The sequence below is a fragment of the Harpia harpyja genome, chromosome 4, assembly GCF_026419915.1.
Source record: "Harpia harpyja isolate bHarHar1 chromosome 4, bHarHar1 primary haplotype, whole genome shotgun sequence".
NCBI lineage: Eukaryota > Metazoa > Chordata > Aves > Accipitriformes > Accipitridae > Harpia > Harpia harpyja.
In genome coordinates, this window is record NC_068943.1 from 61,497,112 (window position 1) to 61,515,543 (window position 18,432).

Here is an 18,432-nt window from a genome sequence, read left to right on the forward strand (position 1 = left end):
GCGCAGCGGCAGCGCGGGCGAGGGAGGAAGAGCAGCAGCGGCGGCGGCGGCGGCGGCGGCAGTTTCCCCTTTCCCCAGCCCTGGCTCGGCGGGCGCATGCTCACTTGTGCCCGCAACCCTGGACCATATTTGTCAGGACTACTCGAGACACGGAGAAAGAGAATTTGGGGGGGTAAGGAGCGGCGGGTTCCGATCTGATCCGCAAGCCGTTTAGGGAGCTGTAATGGCAAAGGCTGGTGATGGGTTTTAATTTTCCCCCCTAGGTGAGGATGAAAGTTAGGGAGAGCGCGAGAGATAAAGGGAGAGGCGCACCTCCTCTCCCTCCCTTACGAAACGTATCTGGGGAAGGGGAGGGGGGCTTCTCCCCCACCACCTCGAGCAGAAAGGATGGAAGTTAATGCCGGGGAAAGTGGGCAAGTGACTCGCAAGTGGCTGGGGAGCGGCTGGAGCACCGGGGATCTCACTAAATCATAAGTGTACGAGTGTGAAAGAGGAACAAAAGAAAGAGAGAGGTGCCTGGTATTTCTTTTTCTCTTCCCAAACACATGAAGGGAGTACATGTATATATATATGCGCTATATATTTATATACATACACAGGCACGCACGCACGTATGTGTATGTACATATATATATACATATACGGGGGAGGGAGCTGTGGAAACGTGTTTGGGGGGGCCTTTTGGGGGGGGGGAGGGGGTTCCGAAGGGAGGGGGAAGGGAAGGGGAGAGACATTTTGCAGACTTGCCCCACCAATGAGCTTGTCAGTTGGCTCCATTTAATGACACTTACGGGGCACCGCCGCGCCGTTGGGAACAATGTGATGCGGGTGCAGCGAGGGGGGGTGGGGGGGTGGTGGTGGTGCACGGGTGTGCGTGTGTGAGCGCCGGGCGGGGAGGGAGCGGAGGGGAGGAAGGGAGGGGGCTCGCTGCCACCCGAGCCCCCCCCCCCCAGCCCCGGCTCTTTGTTCACACAGGCTGAAGGACGGGGAGAAGTGCGGGCTGCGAGGGGGCAATGCGCAGCGGAGAGGGGTGTGAAAAAGCCCCGGGTTTTTTGGTCGGAAGCAACGAGAGGTGGCGGCTGCCGGGATATACCGGTTGAATGTGCCGTGGGTCCCCGTGTGCGAAGGCCTCTTCAGCGCGCAGCGGAGAGAGTTTGTATTTTCCGTCGCTCCTGCACTTTGTGTGATTGTGTGCGAGAGATCTTTAAAATATAATCATCTCCCAATTTCCGCCATTTTGGGGAAAGTTTGCACACACATACACATACCAAAAAAAAAAAAAAGCTCCTAGCAATTTTTTTTTTTTTAAAGAGGCGAAAAAAAAAAAAAGTCTTTTGCTCGAGTGCTCAGTTCCTGCCTCTGTGCGGTGCGTGCGCCGCGCTCGCTGCGGCAGACATGTGAGGCGGCGGGGGGGAACGGCCCCTGCCCGCTCCAGGCTGCGTGCGGCGGCGGGGGCCGGTGCCTGTCAGCGCCGCCGGCTCCGCGGGCTGGCCTCGGGGGGCTCCCGGAGGCCGGCCCCGGGTTGCCGGCGGTGTATGTGAGTGCACATACACGTGAGTGGGTATTTTGCTGAGGGGGGGGGGCGGGGGGGGGGAATAGGACACGGCTTTTCTGTTAAGTTGCGCGCTCTCGCCTGAAGTGCGGCCGGGGTGGGGGAGCGGCCCCTGCGCACACGCCCGTCTCTCTCTCCCCGTCTCCGCAGCCGGTGCATATAACAACAGGATATAGGCACACTTGTTCTCGCTAACGTGTGTGTGAGGCGGTGTTTTTTCGGCGGGGGGACGGGGGAAAGCGATTTTTGGGGGGGGGGGGGGGAGTGGGTGGGTAGCGGCGGGCGACGGGAAGGCGCTCCCGCGGAGCGGCCGCCCGCCCTCGGCCGGGGCTGGGGAGAGGCCGGCGGGGCGGCAGCGCGGGGGGCGGGGGCGCCGCGTCGGGGCCGCAGCGGTGCCCGCTCCCCACCTCCATGTTTTTCCCCCCCCTTCCCCGTCGGAGCGGGCGCACACGAGAGCGTGAGAGAAAAAGTTGAAGCGCGGGGCCGGGCGCCGGCGGCGGCGGGGCCGGGCGGGGGCGAGCCCGAGCCCTCCGGGGAGGCGGCGTGTGCCGGCCCCTCCCGCGGGAAGGGGTGACTTCTCCGCCGAGGGATGCCCAGAGATCGGCTGCGGGAGCAAAGCCCCGCACTCCCCTTAAAAAAAAAAAAAAGAGAGCTCGCCCCCCTCCTCCTCCTCCTCCTTCTCCTCCGCGCTGGGGGAGGGGAGGAGGGAGGAGAAGGTAACATTTTTTTTTTTTTTAAATTTTTTTTTTCCTTTCCACTCGGAGACAGCCTCCTTTTCCCGGATCTCGGTCTCGGCGGGTGGAGGGGGGGGGGTGGGAGGAGAAAAAAAAAATAGAGGACCCGGTAAACAAGCAGAGTCCCTCTCTCGTTGTGCAACTTCCTCAGGAACACTTAACACCCAGTTCCTCTCCCACCCCCGCCCGCACCGCGCTCGCCCCCGCGCCGGGGCAGGGGGGGCACTCTTTCCCCGCTCGATTTAATTGCCGGGGGGGGGGGTGTAGGGAAAAAAAAAAAAAAGGCAAATTCAGGGGAGAAAGGGAACAACTCGATAACCGCTTTCCCCGAGCGCTTCCCCCGAGGAGCCGGCCGGGACGGGCGGGCGGGCGGGCGCTTTTGTCTCGCTGGTTCTGCCCGAGGCTGGGGAAGACGCGGACCTGAGCCCGGGTTTTCTCCAGAAAGTTTCAAGTGCAGCAAAAAACACGCCGCAAAACTGGCCAAGGAGGGACCTCTGGTGGTAGGCCGCCGGCTGCCGGTGCCGGGGAGCGGCGGCCGCGCCCGCCGGGCCTCGCCGCCGCGTTCCGGCTGCCGCTCCTCCGCGCCGCGCCGGGCGGGAAGGAGGGAGGGCCGGCCGGCTCCGGGGCGGCCGCTGCCGCGGCCCGCCGGCTCCCCGCCGCCGCGCCGCGGGCCCAGGGCCTGCCTGGGGAGCGGCGGGGGGCGCGCCCTGTGGCCCTGTCACTTGTCCCGCCGGAGAGCGCGGTGTGAAGCCCCAGTGAGTAGTAACGCGTCTTGGGAAGGAGGCCCCTGGAGATGCAGCAGCCTCCCCGGGTGGTGAGGGTCCCAGCCTCTTCCATTTCTTTTAATTACCTGTGCTTAACAGCATGGTGTGTGTAAGCTTTACGGTGAAAGGTAGCGGGAGTTATATTTTCAGGTTTGTTCTATTTTATTTTTCTAATTTCCCTTGTATAGTTGAGTGGCGTCAGACTGACCGTTTTTGCTGTTTGTTTCTACTCGTGGATGGATGCTCAGTCGTGGGTGCTAAAAATCAGGTGGTGAACATAAATAAAACTGGTGATACAAAAACTTCAGGGTGTGTCCTTTTAGGAAATAGTCTATGTTCAGAATCGTAGCACAGTTTTCTTAATGCAAATTTAAAAGCTGTTCAGAAAACCAGTGCTTTTTACCAAGGAAGTTATCCCATTCCCAGAAGTTTATATGATGAACATCTGTGAGAGAGAAACTGCCTGAAACTAGCGGCTGAAGGCAGTAAAGCACTCCTCTTAAATCTGGGTGGTGCTGGGTACTCCTTTTTTCCTGGTGTGACTCCAGCGGCTTTGACTGTGGTCCAGTTGGTCTTCTCGTGAACTGGTGCTCTAATGAAGGTGGCTGAAGCAATCATCTTCTTGGATGTTTTTTGTTGTCAGTTGGGCAATTGCAGTGAACTCTGGTTTTGTTCGTTGTTGTGGTGTATGTTTCACCTTCAGTTTAATGAGTTTCTCTAGAGCATTGCTTTTAGAAGTTCTAATAAGAAAATGATTGTGTGATGAGTCCTTTTCCTCTGATTTGTTCAGTTTTATTGGGCATCACCTATTCTGTGAAGAGAGATGGATGACTTTTTGTGGGCTATTCCGTTTACTCTTTGGGTTTTTTAATACTGCTGGTAAGTAGGGTGATGGATTGTGAGCCATGGGTGTGAGGAACCAGTGATTACCTAGCATGGGGCTTACTGAAAAAAGTATAGCATGTGTGTAGTTGTAGCTTATTAGTGCTCCAGTAGTAGGACCGCTCACCACAATGGGGGGAAGATAGGAGCTCTTTATGAATTGAAAAGAAGGGAAAGTCTATAAATGCAGTAACCTGCTGAGTGTATTTAGGAGCTAGAAAAAGGTCAATTAATTGTTCAAGGACAGCAGAGCTCATGGAAGCTGCTAAGAACCAGCAGAAGAGGAGGGCATGCATCAGACAAAAGGAGTGTTCAGAGGTATATCGAATTAACTTGGGGTGAGAAATAACAATCTGAAATAGATCAGGTGATAGTGTGAAGATTTGGTGCGTCACAGTTCTTCTCAAGGAGGCACACATAAACAAAGGCAGAAGTTTTCTGTAACTTTCTGTGCCTGCTTCAAGGAATTAAGACGACATAGGATTTCAGAGCTGTTGTACTCAAGTCTTACTATCTGAGTAGGTTAAGCTTCTACTCAGGACTGCACAGACAATAACAGAAATAAAGGAGTTATGAAAGCGCTGCAGAGGAAGTAATTTTTGGTGTGAGGTACAAGTTCTTTATAAACAAGATAAAACTTATCAGTGGTAAGTTTCATTAAGTGATGGGATAGCTTTGGTATTGGGTAACTATTGTTATTATAGTGTTCTGTGGATATTTGAAAATGAGGTAGTAGATGAAGGCTGTGTTACCCAGTTTCTAGCAGTGGTACGGCAACACCTGTGTTAGCTTGCTGACAGAGACCAGACTCAGGTGAGGACAGTATGAACCTCCTTCAGCACTGGTGCAGACTCATGCTTCACAGTATGTTGTAATGCATCTGTGGTCACATTCTTTCTGTGAGGAAAAAGGTTTGAAGCAGAAGTATTGGGGAGCAGGAACAAATATACGCAGTACTCCTGGAGAATCTAGCAGGCAGAAGAGTAGCAACAGATAACATAAGAGGAAATCTGGTCTGTTTTCTGTTACAAGTGTTAAGAATGGTGAAGAATTTTAAGCTGTGGTCGCTTTGTGAATACATATATAAGCTATATATCTTTAAAATAACTTACTTGTAATAAACTTCATGAGCAACAGGCAAAATAGTGAAATTTACTCAAACAGCTCTTCAACACACAGAATAGAAACATGGCAGAACTAGTAAAGCAGTTCCTAAACAACAAAAAAAAGAGATTTTGAAGGAAATGTGTAATCTGCAGATACTTCTTTTAATGAAACATTAAAATAATTGAACCATTAAACAGGTACAAAGCAAAGCACATAATAAAACGTGGTGGATAGCCTCAAAGCATTTTACCGTTTCCTGCCCTGTTCCTGTTGTGGTTGTTTTTCTGTAAGTGAAGAGTCAGGTGCAAAAAGATGAAGGGTGAGAAAGAGACAAGTGTGGCGTGCACCCAGGTAAAAGAGAGGATTGTGAGGAGAAAAGCAGGGCTCACCCCGGTGGGTTTAAAGTCGATTGGCTTTGCTTTTGCTGTCATTGTGAAGCTAGCTTAACACAAAGTCTGTCTGAAATAGAGGGAGCTTACATTGCAAGGGGTAATTCAGCTTCGGCGGTGTAACAAGTCAGCCCTGGTAGTATTCACATTCTTACATGTTAAATAAAGCTGAAGCTGAGTATCCACTTGTCCCCTGGTGTCTAGAAGTTAGTGGATTTGCAGCTCTTCTACACTGAGTTGTCCCCTTCTGATCCACTTCATTTTCCTGATTTATTGTGTGTGGAAAATGTGTCCCTTTAGCCCATGGGTGCTACACCAAGCAGCCTCCTCCTTGGAGATGCCCAAAATAACCATCTGTGATATTAGGACAAAAAACTCACCTGTCGCCTTTGTTCCTGAATATCCATCAGCACTGGTGTCACCCAGCCCTGTGGGGAAGAGGGACCATGGCTTGGCTCCATAAGGGCATCGCCTCCCTTGGGACCTCTGTTTGTCCCTTGGACCTCACCCTTGGTGCCACTTGCTGAGACCTCCTCTGGTTCCTCATGCCCAGTTTTGCCTCCTCGCAGAAGCTGTCGGCTGGGGAGAGGACCAGCATGGGGCAAATCTGCTAGGCTATTCTGTCACGGTGACTACAGAAATCCTCAAAAGTAAAAATAAAAATAGACAGGGATGCATAAAAAGAAAAGACACACTATTGCAGGCAGGTTATGCCAATCTGGCAGTGCTGACTAGTGGCTGACGACTGCTGAAATCTCTTCTGTCTGCTGCCCAGAGACCCGGTATTGAGTTGGCACCACTGGTTAGAAATCAGATGGACATTTCACAGGTGGCATCTTAGATTTACAAAATTCAGGTAGGTGTCAGGTAGTTTTTTAAAGCACTGACTAAAAGAAAGAATCCTGTTACTACTTTTCGACGTATTCAGTACATAACCTTATAATTATTTCAAAAGCTACTTGTAAGTTTAATTGGCATATTCTCCCCTGTTTCTTGCTTTACATCTTCAGAGAGTCTTTCACTGGATGAAACTATCTCATTTTTAGTGCTGTTATTCTCATTAAGTATCTCTTCTGTGAGGTATTCGTTTATTATTGAACCAGTTGGTGAAAATCAAGGTTTTTCTAAAGGATGTGTCTAATCTTATTGTATATGCTTGCTTATTTTAATGAATTTATTACCTATGTCTAAAACAAAGTTAATGTTGAAATATTAACATGCATCATACTCTATAAATGTTATAGCTTATGGCTGTGAAGGCTGAGATACAGTTACATTCCTAATAGTGGATTTTGGAGATGCTTTTGGAAGATGGCTGTTTCAAGTTCTTACTATTATGTCCTTTCCTTCACATCAGGTGGCATTCAGTGACAGGCATTGGGACAGTACTGTAGTTACTTTGCCCCTTATTCATCTAGTATTTTTACTACTTTTCTGGAAGTGTGGCAACAGAAATGATAGCAGATGAAATCATTATGGAAGGAGTTATACTAGTTCAAAGAACTACATCAGAGCTTTAAAAATGAAAATGAGTAGATAAGACATTCTGTAGTTTTCTTTGTTCTGTGCTTTAGATGTATATATTGCGATGATTTCATCCTTTTTTAGTACCTCATTGCTGTAACAATTTAATTGGTCTCTTATCTCCCTCCTTATTATCATTAGTAGAGGGATACAGCCCTATCTTTCATCTGTTCAAACTCAGCAAAGCTGGAAACAGATATTTTGTTAAATGTAATTCCTTTTGGTAAATTCATTTCTATTTGCATTGCCCTGTGACCTTTTCATCCCCACCAAGAACACTTCTGAAGGCTGCAGAATGCAAAAGTACAGATTGTGCCTTTGATGTTGAGTTAATTTTAAAAGGAAAACAATAATGAATACCTTATCAACCAATACAATATATCGTTACTGCTGATTGTTACGTGAGGAAACTTTGTTAGGTGTAATTAAGTTAAAATCTGTATGTTTTCTTGAGAGAAGTATGCCCCGAACATTTCTGTTACCAAAGTTTTTGTTTTTTTTTACTTTCACAGTTTACGTCCTGCCTAAGTAGGCTAGGCTCTAAGATTTTTTTTTTTCTCATGTGATTTTTTTTCCAACTGTTTCTGTTACAAAGTGTGTCTATAACAAGAGTGGCACTATCGGGAGACACCAGCATCTGATGGAGCAGCTGTCTGCTGCTCCTCACTCCCTGGGACAGCGGCCGCTGCGAGGAGGTGTTTCCCCACAGCCTCCCAAGTCTCTTCCCGTCTTCTGTCATGGCTTCTGCAGAAACCATTGGAACATGTTTTCTGTAATAAACCAACCACAGGAGGGTTGAGTGAAGTGTCCTCTAAATAGGGTGGTAATTTAAGATTACTTAGAAACTTCAGTTAATATAGAACACAGCTTTGTGTTTGCTTAGCCAGGCTAATCACAGAGAGCTCCTTACACCAATGTGCTTAAACCTGCATGTTTCACGTCCTTAAAATTTCACGGGTTTCTGGATAGATCCAATTTTTCAGCTATTCCTTAGCAGCTTGGGTTTTGTATTTTTGAGCGAATGCCTGCACCTCTGCCATTGTGCTGCAGTTCAGTTTGGTGGAAGCCTGCCTGAGTTGGTCTGCTGCGGTGTGGAAGGCTGGATGCTTGGTGGTTGCACCATGCTCTCGGGTCAAAGAGGGATCATCCAAGTTGTATTGCAGGAGCTGCCCTGAGGTAGGGTGGTGGATTTTGCCTGGGAGTGATTTTACAAGATAAGGTCTATGGCTTTGGGGAATTTCTCGGTTTACACTGAATTTGTTTAGATTTATTGACGTTTTTTAAATGATTTTTTTGTGCATTGGCGGTATGGTTTTCAATACTTTCTCATAGAGGATTACTGAAATTAGAGATGGAGAGGACACATTGAGTCATGTGGTTCTTCTTACCTCAAACTTGTTATGTGAAGTATGTGAAGTTTTCTCAAAGAGCCTTCTGTGAACCCTACCTATCATATAAAATGAAGGGGAATGCAGAAGCTTTCACCCTAAGTAGTGGTTACTGACTGAGGTCCAGCTCCTGTTATCCTGTTGATTTTGTGTAGTGGCTGTAGTGTAAAAAAAGTACTTGTGGAGTAAGGTGTTGCTCGGGGCTTTAAAGAATTCTGCTAGAAATGAGGAGGAAACCAAGGAGAAATACAAAGGGAGTCCACATTGCGGGCCCAAAACCAGAGTAGTATCTGTAGTGGTGGTGTTACAGTGATTAGCACAATTTTTCTGATGAAAAAAATGTAAATTTGATTATTTTTCACACAACAGAGTTAACTAGCTAAGCATTTTTCTCCTGAAACTTTCAGAAAAAGCTTCTAGATGACCTGAGTTTACTTCTGCTTGGTTTGCATCTTTTCCTGTTATCTGCGAGTGAACAAATACCACTTAGTCTTTTTTTGTGGAAATTCCAGATTTCCAGACAGTATTAATAGATATTTTCAGATTTTGGGAGTGGGACCTAAGTTTGAAATCAGATTTTAGAAAACAAGGTCAAGCACTTTGGAAGCTTTCTACCTATTTGAATTTCAAATACTAATACTTGCAGCAAAAGTTTGCAGTCTGCAGACGGAGTATGAGGCTTACAAAGTGGTTGTTAAAAAGTTCAGAAAGTGTAAATTTGAAAAGGGGTGATCTTTTGCTAATAGTTCACTAACCAAAGACAGAGCTAATTTTGCTGCAGATTATTTCAGCTGCTGGGCATAGTGCAGAAGTTTTTCAGAAAGAAAATGAATATGTCAGATTTCACATTGAACAAATAATAAATTAGGTGCCAGGCCAGAGGTTTAAAGATTGCTGGGTTTGTAAGAAGTGGGAGGGAAGAAGGTGGTGGTAGTCAGAACTGGCTGCTAGGACCATTTGCAGTTCAGTGCAACTGATGCTGTCTTTGTGGCAGTGACAAGGAGTGTGCCAAAGCCAGGGGTCAGTGACAAGTGTTATATACTTCTGTTGCTTGTGGAAATTATTAGGGATAAACTCTTACCACAGAGGAGGATGTCCAAATCCACTATTTCTGAAAATCAATATTCTCTCCTCTGCTTTCACTGTTCTGAAACAGAGGGATCCAGTAAAATAAAGTCCTGCAAAGCAGTATTTTTCTCTGGTGTATATGTGCTTCTCTACATGTGAATAGATTTTACAAATGCAAATTAGAATGTAGTGAAACTGTATGGAAACAGTCAAGGAGTATTTGGGTGTCCTGAGTCAGACAGTGAAAATGAAAGACAGTTTCAAATTAATTTCGAAATTTTAATTTGAACTTGCTGAAGCATTCACATCAGCATGTTATCCAGTATTAAGGAAAAGCAGTTCCATTAATCAGTGCTTAATGTATTTATTATAGGCATGCATTCATGTCTTGCCTTCCCCAGAGCAAATGTTTTTCTTAGGTGTACTTGAGGTATGTTTTCCCCATGTCAGTTTATTTGCAGTTTGAAATTTTTCATTTCTCTCCAATACAGCCTCATTAATAGCTTCCTAGTGTATGAAACAGGTGTTATTTTTTAAGGTTTTAAAAAGATTTCACCGTGCTTTTATTACATTAGTGTGTATTATCAGCATTGTCATTAGTTGTCCTCATTGCCAGTGTGCTGAGGGAAGCATTTGATACTAATCTATGAAGTGCATTTAAAGAAATGTCTGGTGATATAAGCATTAAACCACTTACAGCATTTTCAGATAAAATCTTTTTATTTTTTAATTTTTATTTTATTTTTTTTTTAGTACATGCATCATGAATGAATCTGCCTCTAGTGGAAATGGTCAAGAGTTTGATGTATTTAGTGCTATGGATTGGAAGGATGGCATAGGTACTTTGCCAGGAAGTGATCTAAAGGTAAGAGATGTAATTTTTTAATTAAGTGAAATAAAAATGTTAAATGCCAAAATAATGCATTTCACAAGCTGGTGTGTAGGTATCTGCTTTTATGAATAAAACATGAATCTGCAGCTCTAAGAGATTGTAGCCTGTTAGCTTTTAGCTCTGGAGTTTCTTGATTCAGTTTCTGATGCTGGCACAGACAGCTGTCATCCCCGTAAGAGCACATAAATTAGCACTGCTGTAGACAGAAGTAATCAAGTGCACAAAATCCAAAAGAAATCTCAAAAGTTCAGTGTGAAAATTCAGTCCACTTAGAGTATTGTATTACTGTATCACTAAGTATCTTTATACTGTCATTGACTCTCACGATCTCATGGTCTTAGATCTTTTTATTTCTAAAAATATTTTTGCTGTGCTTTTGTCATGTGGGTGCCTAGAAAAATGAATAAAGTGAGTGCTTGTGAGCTTGGCATAGTTGAGAAATTTGAATGATACTGGAATAGTACTGTTAACTACATTTTTCACACTGGTTGTATTTACTGAAGTAAATTGTTATAATATTATTTTGTTTTCAAAGTATTTTATGTATTTTTTAAATTTATCTGATACTTTTTACTGCGTCATCAGATGTCCTCTGCTGCGTTAGCTAAAAATACAGTTTCGATATTAAACTTTCTTGTACCTATTTCCTGTTGATTATAGTAAATAATTTCCTATCATTCCATTTAGACTAACATTGATGAGGTTTTCTCATAGTTTATTTTTTAAAAGGAATCTCAGAAGAAAATGTGTGGTTTTTTAATATCCCTTGGTGCCTGATACAATTTCTGTTGTTGATGTGAAGAGTCAAAAAATGTTTGAAATTCAGGACGTACATATTGAGAGCGTGTGTGGTTGTTTGGGTTTTTTTATTTTTTAATTTTTTTTTTAAATATCACAAAATCATAGAATAGAATCACAGAATAATTTTCTTTGGAAAGGACTTCAGGACACCACCTCTGAGCACCCCAGACCTCAGGCCGGCTTAGGTCAGGTTGCCCAGGGCCTTGTCCGGTACAGATTTGGTTATCTCCAGGGTTGGAGATACCACAGTCTCTCTGGGCAACCTGTTCCAGCATTTGACCACCCTCATAGTGATTTTTTTCCTTTTAAGGATACTTTGTTGGAATTTCGCCTTTTGCAGTTTGTGCCTGTTGCCTCTTGTCCTTTTACTCTGCACATCTGAGAAGAACCTGGCTCCAACCCCTCTATATCCTCCCATTAACTACTGGAAGGCAGCAGTAAAATCTCTCCTTCTGGTCGTAAGACGGAGCAAACAAGTTCGCTCAGCTTCTCCTTGCGTGTCATCTGCTACAGACCTTACTTGTTTTGGTGGGCATCTGCTGGACTTGCTCTGGTATGTCAGTGTCTTTCTTGTACTGGACACAGTAGTCCGCATATGGTCTCATCAGTATTAAATAGAGGGGTATAATCAATTCCCTCGACCCTCTTGCTAAAGCAGCCCTGGATGCTCGGGTCAGCCTTTGCTGCCAGGGCACATTGCTGACTCACGTTCAACTCGTAGGTCGTCTTCTGCAGAACTGCTTTCATGTAGTCAGCCCCGGGGCTGTACTAGGGCACACAGCTGTTCTATCCCAGGTGCAGGGCCTTGCGTGTGCTTTTGTAGACCTTCACGAGATCTTGTTAGCTCATTTCTTCAGCGTGTTGAGGTCTTTCCGAATAGCAAGCCTGCCCTTCAGTTTATCAGCCACTCCCTCTAATTTGGTAATTTGCTTTATGCTGCCTGTACACATAGAGAAGCCTTTCTTGTTGCCTTTGCTAGTTTCTTCTCCAGCTGAGCTTTGGGTTTCCTAATTCCATCATTGTACACTACAGCAGTATCGCTATATACCTTCTCTATATAGCATTTCCCTTGTTTCACCACCTGCTTACTTCCTTTTCCATTTGAACTAAGTCAGGAGCCCCTAGTTCATTGATGTTGGCCGTTATCCACATTCATTTAACTTCTTGCACATTGGCATGCATCATTCTCCTGGTGTGGAGTCCCTGGAGAGATATCCAGATTTCGTGGGCCTGTTTACTCCTTAAAGCAGTCTTCTGTAGGATCCTGCCAAGCAGATCTCTGAACAAGCCAAAATCTGCCTCTCCTGAAGTCCAGTGCTGCTGTTTCAGTATTTGTCTTGCTCGCTTCTTTCAGGATTTCAGACTTCACTATCTCATAGTGGCCACTGCCAAGGCTATCATCAGCCTCCACATCCCTGACCAGTTCTGTATTTTTTTTAAAAGTCCAGGCTTTTAAAATTCCTTTCTATTTTAATAAGCAACATTGTGTGAAAGCCAAATGTAATATTGAAATGTTTGAGGAATACAAAAGGGAGCAATGCAGGAAAATATAATAATCTCATATAAATCACTGGTACGTGCTTTGTTCAGTTCTGGTTACCCGATGTCAAAAGAAACAAAACCAAAGCAAAGCTTGGGTCATTAATTAGAGGAATGGGAAAGCTTCCGTACAAAGTGAGGGAAGGGACTGGGAGGTGTAGCTGAGGGTAACTTCAAGAAATCATGTAAGAAGATTCTTAACTATGTCCTGTTCGGGAAAGCATGAGCTTCATTTTAAGGTTGCTCTCCTGGTTTCTTTATTTCTGTTTGGAAACAAACAGGTATTTGATTTTTGGACAGAGATTCTTTCTTTGGTCCAGGCATTCGGGAAGATGCAGTCAGAGGTGCGATAGTAATGTACCCAGAGTGATGAAAGATATAGAGAGAATTGGCCAGGCAGCTCATTCTGGTGTTTTTTTGTTTTTGTTCTTTTTAATACAAAAGCCAGGGGTTACTGGATGAAATTAAAATGGAGCCATTCTAACACTGACTGAAGGAAGAACATTTTCTAACAATGCAGAATTAGCCTGAGGAGATCACTGGACCAGGGAGCATCAAGACTCTGTGAAAGACTAGGCCGTTATACAGATACCAAAACAATTTGAGCTGCTAGAAAAGCAAGGATTTTTAAGCTTTCAAGATAATTGTAACAACTCATTTTTCCAGGGCTGTTTCTAAATACTGATGGTTAAAAGGGTGACTAATCCCTTGAAACTGCTAATGTGATCGTGGAAGATACGTTATGCTCTTTGCGGAATTCTCAGAATAGGGTTAATGTGGATGATTTACCTGAACTGTCCTGATAACAGAGTATTTTAATACTGTGTCTTGAACCTAAAGAAAATGGCCTTACATAGCAGTTACTTCTTGTAAGCTTGCACATGTCTTTCAAAGATTGTAATAGATTTGTTCCACTAAAGATACCAAACCGTTGCCATGTATTTAAATTGAAATGCAATTGAAAAATTCGGTGAAAACACTGTAGTAGCAAGATGCACAAATCCAAAGATTCTATTTTTACAGCTTGGTAATAGATTAGAGTGCCTGGGTTTTTTATAATAAATAATAAGCAATAGCTGAACTATTCATTGCAGAGAATGTATTGCTTACATTCTCACATTTAGTTTCTTCTATTCCTACAAATGTTGGGGAAAATTGTCTTTGAACATTCAGATTTGGTAAACTGTATTGTATGAGTGCGTTTTAAGTTAAACGTATATGAAAATGTTGGAATGCTGCTTTCTAATACAGAAGTTTTTGGGAGTTACCTACTTGAAGTCCTTATTTTTAGTTATGCAAGTCATATGGCATTTGCTTGTCTTTACTGCTTGCATGATGAAGTTTCATGTTTATCTTTACATAGGCACGTTTTAAGAAATCTCTTTTCTTGTGTGCTATATTAATATCCATCCTCCTCAGATTATCAGGCAAGTATATCTGAGCAACCATTCTTTTTAAGAAACACTTCATTTTTGTGAATATAAGTTCCTCTATGAGTAAAAGCTGGTAAACAACTATTTTAAGTAGTGTAAAATGCTTGAAACCTTTACAAATAACTTTTCTCAATATTTTCTTATAATTGCTTAAATTTAACTTTTCTTATGACACAGAACAACAACTAAATCAGAAATAGGAAATTGCATTATTTCTTTTTGTTACGAAGTTCTATGGCCAGTTTCATGCCTACCAGACTTTACTGAGATAGGCTGCAAGAGGGGGCAGTCACTTCCCAGTCAAGTCAAAACAAGGGAGCCCAGTCAGATACCAAGCCTCTGTTCTCAGCCATGCCATGGTCTCTTATGTCTTCATCTGTTTCCATGTTGGTAAAACGCTGAAAATGTTCTTTTCCTGTGCTTCTGGGCAGTGTTAATTGTTACATTTTTGTCACTCGTAGTTGGAGAAGGCTGTGGAAATATATTCTCACACAGATTTTGTTAAAACTCTTCAGCAAAAATAGTCATAAAATAGTTAATACTTACTGAATGCTGCTTTGAGCATGCTGTGTGACAGATAAATAGTGAGTGGTTGTGGAAAATGCTAGAATTTCAAATTATGCAGGGGGTAGGGAGAATTAAAAATTGTTCAGTATGATGCACCGGAGACTGAGAACAAAAATTTTAGCATTGTATATTAGTTCTTTCAAGATGTTTAAATAAAACAGAAAACTTGAATTCCAGTAGAGTTTAAAATAGTTTACAAATTACAGAATGTCTTCATGTGGCAGGCTAAGTAATGTATGCTCATCTGAAAAACATCAGTGCTTACCAGTTACTCTGCATGGTGTGAATGTAAATGTGAAATACTCTTCTTTTTTTCTCACTTCTTCTTTTTTTTTTTTTTTTTAATCTCTGTGCTGAGTGCAGGCAGTAACACCATCACTCCAAGATTTAAATGTACTCATTAAATTGGAAAAGCTGTAATAATTTACAGTTACTTCCTACTGCAGTGACAGAAGTTTATGAAGTACCTCGTAATGAGTTTTCTAGTGTTTGTGTTTGGAAAGTGAGCTGTTACATACTGCATGGACAGAGTTTTGGTCATTATTTCCAGCTTGCAAATTGTACTTGAATAGAAATAAATAAATAAATTTGATGATGAAGAAATTAACCTGTAAATAAAGTTGGGCAGCTAATATTGTAGGAAACTAACTATAGTAGTGAAACATGAATGGTGGAATAATGGTCAGTGGTGCTCGGTATTGCCAGCCCTGCTGTAAAGAAGGTAACAGTGTTTCAGTGTTGTCTTTTTTGGATGCATCAGTGCAGCAACTCAAGGCAGTAAAGTACATACTTCCACCTGCCTGTTCTGAAATTGCGTTCAAGCTTGCTTGAGATAATTAACATCTTGAAAACAACTTATTTTTTTTCTCACATGATTATATGTCAGAAGTACCGGTAGTGTCTCAGGCAATAACTAAGTACAGTGCTTTTTTAGTGCAAAGCTATTTCTGTCCTCACACAGAGGCATGTGCTGCACTTTGAATCCGGGGAGGCACTTCTCTCTCGGGGGAGAGTCCTTGAGAGTGTCCGTGGGAAACATCAGCTACCGGGAACCGGTTAAATCCCTGCCTCCACCAGGAAGGTGTTATTCCAGGGAGAAGATAGATTTCCTGCAGGGAAACTGGTAAGAGGTAGTACAGGCAGGAGAAAGCAAGGCAGAATAGACTTTCTCTGACCACATGTGAGCCCCAGCAGACGTAACTAGTGGCCTGGTCTTTTCCACATGGCAGTAACTTTCTTCTGTTACAATCTAATGTAACTAATTAGCTCATGCTGTGCTTCATCGCCATAGATTTCTGGTTAAAACTTTGCATTGTCATAAAATTATTTTACCTTATTTAAAAAAAGAAAGACCAAAAAAGAAGTTTCACTATTAAAAACTCCAAAGCCAAGAAATGCTGGAATTAGGTTTGCCTTTGGATCTTTAATTGGGCTTCCTCATGTGTAGCCATGGTAGAGTCTTCATTTAAGTGATCACATGCTATTTTACCACAAAATCTACTGTGTCATTTGCTGCAGATGCTGTTAGACTTGTAAATAACTGGGCAGAGGATTTCAGGAAGGAAAAGGAAGTTTTGCGATTAATGTAGGTAGATCCCACACAGGAAAGCTTAGCACTGCACTTGCTTCTACCACAACCTTCCTGTGCGGTGCTGAACAACTCACTGGTACCAAAACTTTGGCTGGTAGCCATTCATTTTTTATTTGTCACTTGCTTGGGTTCCCCATGAGATATTAGCATTTGGTATTTAGAAATATTCTGGCCAAAGTAATTCAGAGCCATGGTTGCTTTGTGGGTCAACTTCTAGATCAATAAGCGTCATTTTGGCAGGCCTTGACTTCCGGCTCTGTCACTCATTTACGTGTCACCTTAAGAAAGTCTGTTTAGCTGCAGTTTCCTACTCAAGTGGAGATAATAAGGCAGACTGAGTTTGCAGTGGAGAGAAATAATTGAGAAGCCCTCTTGTACTAAGGTAATTCTTGAGCACTCGGGGTGGTGTGTGGGGGATTGGAAGAGCCTGAGGAGTGTCTAAGAATAAAGTAGATAAACATTACTGCAGACAAGACTGAGGTACTGGTGGTTTGCTGGAGAAATGTCAGTCTCTCTGGCTAAAGGTATATGTTTTCTGATGGTACCTAAGCTTTCAGTGCAGAAGTGATGAGAGGATTTTTTTTTTTTTTGAAGGTTGTAATTTGATAGTAATCCTTTCCTGCTTGTGCCTGCCCAGATAGGAAAAAACCTTCCCTTTTGGATGCAAATTGTTCTCTCTTCGTTACTTCAGGATTAGCCTATTCCAGTGTTACTGAAACATCTTAAAATCAACTGAAGATTGCTTGAAGTGCTTGACTTTCTTGCTGACAGCATCATTCCAGTGAGAAGGGGTCTGGCCCTGCCCCTTGGTCATGGTGTGGAATTTAATCTCTGCTGATTATGATTATGATTTAGGGAGCCCTAAATAGCTTGGGATCCTACTTAAGTTGTTTGTCTTTTGCCATACTTGCAGAGCAGGAGCGTGCAGGCAGGATCCCTTCTTATCATTAAAGAAAGGGAATAGTCAGGTGCAGGGACATGTTCACCTAACCTTCTGTATCCCTGAAAGAGTCAAAATTTTGTGACCAGGCAGGCGTCAGGGGTCACGTGCTTACTGAGTGCTTTGAAATAAGCTGGGAGCAGAGTAGTCAGAAGAATGAAGAGCTAGGAAGAGATATTTTTATTTTCTTTTTTAAGTGGCTGAGACAGAGGTTTTGTTTCAGGAATTACTTGTAACAGTAATTGCTAGAGTGCCTAAAGCTTTTTTAGATACATGCTCTTTGTTATTTCAGTGGTTTTTTTTTTTAAAGAAAATAAACAGTTGTTCTACTTTCAAACTGTGTAGAGTAAATAAGACTGGCTTTACTGCTTGAAGAAAGAGTATAAAAATACCCAACAGCTGCCTCATTTTCTGAATGCTATCCAGCCCCTGCCTGGGGCAGGGGTTCTGTGGAAAAAATAGCATGTGATTGTGCACATAAAGAGTGCACACACACACACACACACACACACACAGAAGAGGAGAATGGTTGAATGGACAAGTTCCGGCATTTACTAACTTATTCAACTTAAATAATATGTAAAAAGTATGTTGGCACGTAGCAGGATGCGGTTGGACAATACAATGTCTATAGGCAATTCTTTTGCTTTAAAGAGAGGAGGAGCTGTAAGATGCCAGAAAGGCTCTGATTTATCTGAGCAGTCCCACTGAAATCACTGTGATTAAACGGTGATTAAAATCAAGAATGATGGTAACTGTTTCCTAATCAGAGATCTGAGTGTAGTTCTTCGGCTTGTACCACTGGAGTCCCAGGTGTCGGTCCTCTTGACAGACTGCTGTATAACTCTGCTACTTTAAGTTTAGTTACTTCATAGGCATGAAGAGCATTTATTCAATTTACTTTTGTTTTGGATAATATAAATTTTGCAGGTTTCTTCTGAGATAGTCCACAGTCACGCTGTTGTGGGGTCAAGACAAGTTTTGTTCCTGAAGTTACTGTCAGAATGCAACAGTTGTCTTTATTGCAATGAACTCTCTGTCCTTATCTTGCCCAGTAGATGGTAGTGTTGACTGTTTTTTCTAATTTATTTTAAAGCTGTGCATTAAGATGTGTGGGATTTTTTCTTCTTTTTCATCCTTTGCACTTCAGTTGTTCTTCCTTTTTCTTCCTTTTTAATTCTGCTTGTTCTCCCAAATAATATTTTTACCTCGTATAGAACAATAGCAGCCTTTATTCTGATAAGATCTCTGTGGGTACTGA

General features: G+C 43.2%; 1 protein-coding gene across 5 annotated transcripts in view; it reads left to right on the forward strand.

Moving 5' to 3' along the window:
• The first annotated feature begins 256 nt into the window (after positions 1 to 256).
• L3MBTL3 (L3MBTL histone methyl-lysine binding protein 3) overlaps positions 257 to 18,432 on the forward strand; it is an 86,959-nt gene continuing 68,783 nt past the window's right edge. Inside the window, exons 1-2 of one of the 5 annotated variants that reach the window (XM_052784307.1) lie at positions 257 to 512; positions 10,162 to 10,273. In XM_052784307.1, coding sequence (XP_052640267.1) covers positions 10,172 to 10,273 — 102 coding nt within the window. In that variant the 5' untranslated portion in view covers positions 257 to 512; positions 10,162 to 10,171. Of the gene's footprint in view, positions 513 to 1,405; positions 1,554 to 2,926; positions 3,201 to 7,993; positions 8,129 to 10,161; positions 10,274 to 18,432 lie in introns of those variants that run through there. The other 4 variants (XM_052784309.1, XM_052784310.1, XM_052784306.1 and 1 more) reach the window with 4 other exon arrangements.